At 54.6% G+C, this 6,229-nt stretch overlaps 2 protein-coding genes across 2 annotated transcripts; both read left to right on the forward strand.

Annotated features, from left to right (window-relative positions):
• The first annotated feature begins 473 nt into the window (after window positions 1-473).
• On the forward strand, window positions 474-1,556 carry LOC116607915 (transposon Ty3-I Gag-Pol polyprotein). The gene has a single exon (XM_032369358.2). It carries the CDS (start codon window positions 474-476, stop codon window positions 1,554-1,556), a length of 1,083 nt encoding a protein of 360 aa, XP_032225249.2.
• Window positions 1,557-1,955: 399 nt separating this feature from the next.
• LOC116608459 (uncharacterized protein K02A2.6-like) lies at window positions 1,956-3,554 on the forward strand. The gene has a single exon (XM_032369674.2). It carries the CDS (start codon window positions 1,956-1,958, stop codon window positions 3,552-3,554), a length of 1,599 nt encoding a protein of 532 aa, XP_032225565.2.
• Window positions 3,555-6,229: the final 2,675 nt, after the last annotated feature.

Consider the following 6,229-nt stretch of genomic DNA (forward strand, 5'->3'; position numbering starts at 1 on the left):
TCTGACCTGTGGTCTCTCGCAGAATTCCTGGCATGTGGCTTCTCGCTGGAGGACCTCTTCCCGGTACGCCTTGACCTCACCGCCGCCAACCGCTCGCCAATCGCCATCGATAGAGCGTTCTTCGCCCGACTGTCGACGATTACTCGTGACGGTGAAGCAGTGTCTTGCCGCTCAATGGTATACATAAGCGGCAGCGTCCAAGCCATGTGCTTATCGTACGAGTCCATGCTTAACCTGGGCATCTTATCACATGGCTTTCCCTCCGCCGAGCCCCTGAAGAACCCAAGCGACGAGCACACCGATGACTCAGCCACCCCGCACAGACCCCTGTCAGTCAACTCCACGCGAGCAGTCAACGAGGGCTGCAGCAAACCCGACAACACAGCGGGCACATGCTCGTGCCCCCAGCGTATCGCCGCCCCCCACGCCCTCCAAAGCTGCCATTCGAATGCACACCAGAGAACAACGTAAAGATGCGGGCCTGGCTGCTGGAGCGATATGCCTCCTCCACATTTAACACCTGCCCCCACCACGCGCTACCCTGCATGAAGGGGCCGCCAGTCGAGATCCACGTGGACCCTACCGCAACCCCGAAGGCATGCCACATCCCCGCCAATATCCCCCTTCATTGGCAGCAACAGGTATACGACGACCTCCTACGTGACGAAGCCCTGGGCGTGATCGAACGCGTTCCATATGGCGAACCCGTGACATGGTGTCACCGCATGGTGATCACACGGAAGCAGAATGGATCGCCACGACGCACGGTCGACCTCTCGCCACTCAATAAATTTTGCCAACGGGAGACATTCGCCATGGAGTCTCCGTTCCACCTCGCACGACGCGTCCCGATGGACACCTGGAAAACCGTGACAGATGCCTGGAACGGCTACCACAGTGTTCCCCTCCGCGAAGCAGATCGACCCCTCACGACCTTCATCACACCATTTGGGCGCTGGCGTTATACTAGGGCGTCGCAAGGCTTCCTCTCATCGGGAGATGGATATAATCGCCGCTTCGACGCCGTTCTATCGGGCTTTGAGCGCAAGGAACGTTGTGTCGACGACACAATACACTACGACTCCGATCTGGAACAGCATTGGTGGAGGACCATCGACTTCCTCACCCGCGTTGGTGAAGCCGGCATCGTGCTTAACCCGGAGAAGTTTCAGTTTGCGCAGAAAAGCGTAGACTTTGCGGGCTTCCGCGTCTCGGAATCCACCATCGAGCCCCTCCCCAAATACTTGGATGCCATCCGGGACTTCCCTACTCCGGTCTCTACGACTGACATCCGAAGCTGGTTCGGCCTCGTAAACCAAGTGTCGAACTATGCACAGCTACGCGACATCATGGCGCCATTTAAGCCTTTCCTGAGCCCGCGCTGCAAGTTCTCCTGGTCATCCCAATTGGAAGAGGCATTTCAGGCGTCAAAAGCGGCCATTATCCAGGCCATACGCCAAGGCGTGGAGATCTTTGACATGCAGCGACGCACTTGTCTACGCCCCGACTGGTCGCAACGTGGCATCGGTTACTTACTGCTGCAACAGCAATTTTAATGCCCTTCTGACGTCCCCGACTGCTGCCCTGGGGGATGGCGTATCACCCTTGCCGGCTCGCGCTCCCTACTCTCGGCTGAACAGCGCTACGCAGCAATCGAAGGAGAGGCCTTAGCCGTAGCTTGGGGATTAGAACAAACCAAGTACTTCACACAAGGCTGCGACAATCTCCTCGTCGTCACCGACCATAAGCCGCTCGTGAAGATATTCGGCGACCGAACCCTTGACGAGATCACCAACACACGTCTGTTCCGCCTAAAACAGCGTACCCTCCAGTGGCGTTTTGACATCAAACATCTGCCTGGGACAAGTAACCTTGCAGCTGACGCAGCATCTCGACACCCGTCACCCACAGACCCTGACTGTCACTCCTCAACGGGATCGCCGAGCACCCCCGACATGGTAGAAGCAGCACACATGGCATCCATTTGCGACGACACTCAGGACATCAGTACCATATCATGGCCCCTCCTCGTACAAGAAACAGCCTCTGACACGTCGCTTAGCAACCTCCTTCAACAGATTGAACACGGAACGACAACTGCTGACAGCCGCGATCCTGATCTCGCACCCTTTGGGCCCATCCGTGATTCTATCTATGCACATGAAGGGGTCCTCTTGTACCAGGATCGCGTCATTGTCCCCACCTCTCTCCGTCCCCGTGTTCTTCAGCACCTCCACGCAGCCCACCAAGGCACCTCGTCAATGGAGCAACGTGCTCGCACAATAATCTACTGGCCAGGAATGGCAAGGGACATCCGTGCCATCAGAGAACGCTGTTCAGACTGCAATGGGAATGCACCATCACAAGCTGCCACCCCTCCCCTACCATCGCCGCCACCGTCTACCCCGTTCGAGGCGGTCTTTGCCGACTTCTTCGACTACGGCGGGCATCACTACTTGGTCGCCGGCGACCGCCTCTCAGGGTGGGTAGAAGTGTTCGGTTCAAAAGCGGGGACCACCCTTGCAGGCGCTGCCGGCCTGACTCGCCATCTACGCTCCCTCTTTGCCACGTTCGGCGTACCGGAAGAGCTTTCCAGTGAAGGGGGACCCGAGTTCACAGCAGGGGTCACACAGGACTTCCTCCGAGCATGGGGCGTACGCCACCGTGTGTCATCCGCGCACTTCCCCCAGTCTAACGGACGGGCAGAGGTGGCCGTTAAAACGGCCAAGCGCCTCCTTATGTCAAACACTGGTCCGACGGGTAGCCTCGACCATGACCGTTTCCTACGCGCTATGCTGCAGCTACGCAACACACCTGACCCAGACTGCAACGTCTTGCCCGCTCAGATTATCTTCGGTCGCCCCCTGAGGGACACACTCTCTTTCGTCAACAGACTAGAGAAGTTCTCCAACCCTCACGTCAGACCACTCTGGCGCGAGGCGTGGGCTGCCAAGGAAGACGCCCTCCGCTCCCGTATCACGCGTACTGCTGAGACACTGAAAGAACATTCGCGCCCACTCAGACCGCTTGCCGTCGGCGAGAGGGTCTTCCTCCAGAACCAGCAAGGAAGAAACCCTAACAAGTGGGACAGGTCGGGAGTTGTAGTTGAGTCTCCAGGCCACGACCAGTACCGTGTCAAGGTTGACGGGTCCGGACTCCTAACCCTACGCAATCGTCGATTTCTACGGGCTTACACTCCAGCCTCTTCAGACATCAAGCCACCCCCAGCGGTAGCAACACCTCCACACCAACCTTGTCACACATCAGAGCAGCGACAACGGTCTCAACGCCCCCCAGCCCTGTCCCCACAAAGGACACCTACGACGACGACCCCGCCATCTGAGTTGGGATCACCAGAAAAGTCTCCCTTCGCGGACTCTGATCCAGTGGGTCCCGCAGCTCCCGCCCGCCACCCTCACTACAGCCCTGCCGAGTCGGTGTGTGCACCACTTCCCAACGAAGAGCCTTCAGTGTCCCCTCCGCAACAGGAGAAGGCAGCTGCACTCCCCACGTCCATGCCGCGCACGCCGACCGCCAAAACGTTACGAGCCTGAGACTGGTCAATGGTACGAGCCGTAAGTCCGTCCATCTACGGTCGCCCGTAGCCTCCCGGACTGGGGAGGATGTAGAGATTACCGCTGACCACTCTCGTTCCCAAGACTTTTTGACGTGTGGAGAAAACAAGATGGCGGACTAAAGTTGACTTCACGAACTATACACCGCTTCACTGGGTTTAATCCACCAGTTTTTACCCATTTATAGTCGTAAGAGTCTCCGTGTTTTGTTTATTACCTCGTTCATGTTATTCAAACGATTTATTGTTATCTATCTTATCATTGTCAGAACGACTTCAACATCTTTGTCAATAAATTGAGTTGTCATCGAGGAGTATTTATCTTCACCAGTCTCTTGTTGCGCCAGTTGAATAAGACCACAAACTAGGACACAACTTGGAAACGCTTTAATCAACAGAGAACCAAAGCCAGTATCGTAACACAGCAAAAACAAGATGGCGGATAGAAGACAGGATTTGGTGAACGTAACATAACTAAGTACCGCTGACCGGTACTGGCGTGACTTCCTTTCTTTCTCTCTTATACTATCTACTGTAGAGAAATCACACAACTAATGTCTTTCACGGCGTACAATGTAAATACGATGGACTGATTAAAGGATAGGACTATAACAGTAAGCCTAATTGCTAGCATAGTTTATACATTAAGCCCTATTTGAAGTCAGTGATAAAGTCGTCATCTCTATAACGTAAGGGAAGGTGACGCTCGCGGGTAGACCTCCTAGGTGGGGATGTGTCATCATCTTGAAGATTGGAGGGACAGTGACTGGAGTCCATAGCTCTCGTCTCAGAGGCGTCGGCATCACTTTGGGGTGGTACATCCCGGGAAGGTGGATCAGTTATCGCTGTCGGTATATCTGGTGGGGCTGGGGGCGGAAGCCTCTTGGTGGCCGGAGTGTCATCTTCATCTGCGGAAGAGTCACAGTCATAGGCTGCAGTCGGTGTCTTGTCCGGTACTTCAGATGGAACCTTGTAGCAATCTGTTTTTTTTACTCTGTATGACGTAGAACGTAACTGCGAGCCAATAAACTTTCTGATATTACAGAAGCCTCCTTCAGTGTCTACGACGAGATATCTATCTCGCCCTCGGGTCTTGTTCCTGTCGGGATGCAGGTAAATGAGGTCGCCAACAGTGATTGCTGTGGATGGGCGAAAGTCTGCGGTGGGCGCTTTAGATTTCTCGCTGTACGCGTGGTTAGAATTCCGCTGGTCGTGCTGTTTCTCTATGAGGGTTTGGTCTTGGAAGGGGAGTTGACTGTTGGAAAACTGGTCACGCTGAGTCCACATTTCCCTCGCAGACAGACCACGTAATCGGATGCGGGCGTTGAGATTAGCTGTAGCGACTGCAAGTGCTACTTCAGAGACAGGGCTCCCTAGTGGGTCAAGCTGTAGGATCTCACGTTCTAACTCTTGTACTGCCTTTTCAGCTACCGGGTTCTTATTGACGTTCTTTGCGCGTCCAATTTCGAGGACTAATCGATGGTGTTGCAGGAGCTTGTCTTCCTTTAGCGCTTGAAATCCTGGGGCTGGGTCAGTGCGAATGATGGCGACGGGACCGTCGAGGGGACGCATCTGCACGCAAAGACGAATGAGAGCATCGCGAAGGGTAGAGTGTTGCTCATTGGTTAACAGTAAGCTGGTGGTGTACTAAGTCACGCACTCTCGTACAATCAGGATAAACTGGCGTGACCGACGTATGACGTCTGCTGCGAAAGAAACTCCAATGGCGTCGGGCGGGTCGCAAGACGACTGTTCTATACGTGCTTTGCTGCTTGTACGGAGAGAAGCTCAATGGTGGCAAGCTTGAGACACGCGAACGATGGCCTTCTCAAGATCGAGGGCGAACAGATAGCGCTTGGTGGCCATCTTGAGTTGGTGAGTTGACGGGTGACATAGCTGAATATGTAGAGCTGTGAGTACGCCGTCAAGAACGCGACGTGGAACAATGATGCACTCACGGCTGGGCGATAAGGGTGTTTCACGTTTTACGACGAGTAAGCCATCCTTGGCGATGGTGGCGACACCAAGATATCGTTTGACGTCTTTGATGTTTGTTACCTTTTTCGAAGGTCGGGTGCCCTGTTTGAGGTGGGAGTGAGTTCGACGTAAGTCAGGACACTCGGACTGAATCGCGAGCCAAGCTGATCGGCTAGTGAAAGGGAGCCGCTCGTTGCCATCAATGACGTCCTGAATTGATGAGTGCCTGACAACAGAGTCCCCGAGCTGTTTGACAAAGGAACAGATCTGACAGGCTTCATCTTCGCACGGTGGAGCGTTTCGACTTGCGAAATCTGAGGGGAGAATGGAGGACCCTGATACGTGTCTGACTGTGGCTTGGTACTGACTGACTGCAGAGAGGAAGGTCGAAATTCGTGGGCTTGCGGAAAACTCGCCGCGGCATAATTTCTCGTACGCCTGTACGCAGGGTTTGCTGTCAGTCAAGATGGACGCTCGGTGATGAGATTGTATTAAGTAGGGGCTGAAATGTCTGATAGCAGAGGCTATAGACAGTGCCTCAACTTCGCAGGGCAACCAAGACGACTGTGAACCTTTTAGCTTGGCGCTGTAGAACCCAGCGAGGTGTAGGTTGCCGTTACGTGTGATGTAAAGTGTGGCGCCGATTCCTGGGTCACGCAGGGCGCCATCCGTGACAAT

This window comes from Nematostella vectensis, chromosome 15 (genome assembly GCF_932526225.1).
Source record: "Nematostella vectensis chromosome 15, jaNemVect1.1, whole genome shotgun sequence".
Lineage (NCBI taxonomy): Eukaryota > Metazoa > Cnidaria > Anthozoa > Actiniaria > Edwardsiidae > Nematostella > Nematostella vectensis.

Bases quoted from the DNA above. Each gene is read 5' to 3' on its own strand.
- LOC116608459 (XM_032369674.2), top strand. From the start codon at position 1,956: ATGGTAGAAGCAGCACACATGGCATCCATTTGCGACGACACTCAGGAC.
- LOC116607915 (XM_032369358.2), top strand. From the start codon at position 474: ATGCGGGCCTGGCTGCTGGAGCGATATGCCTCCTCCACATTTAACACC.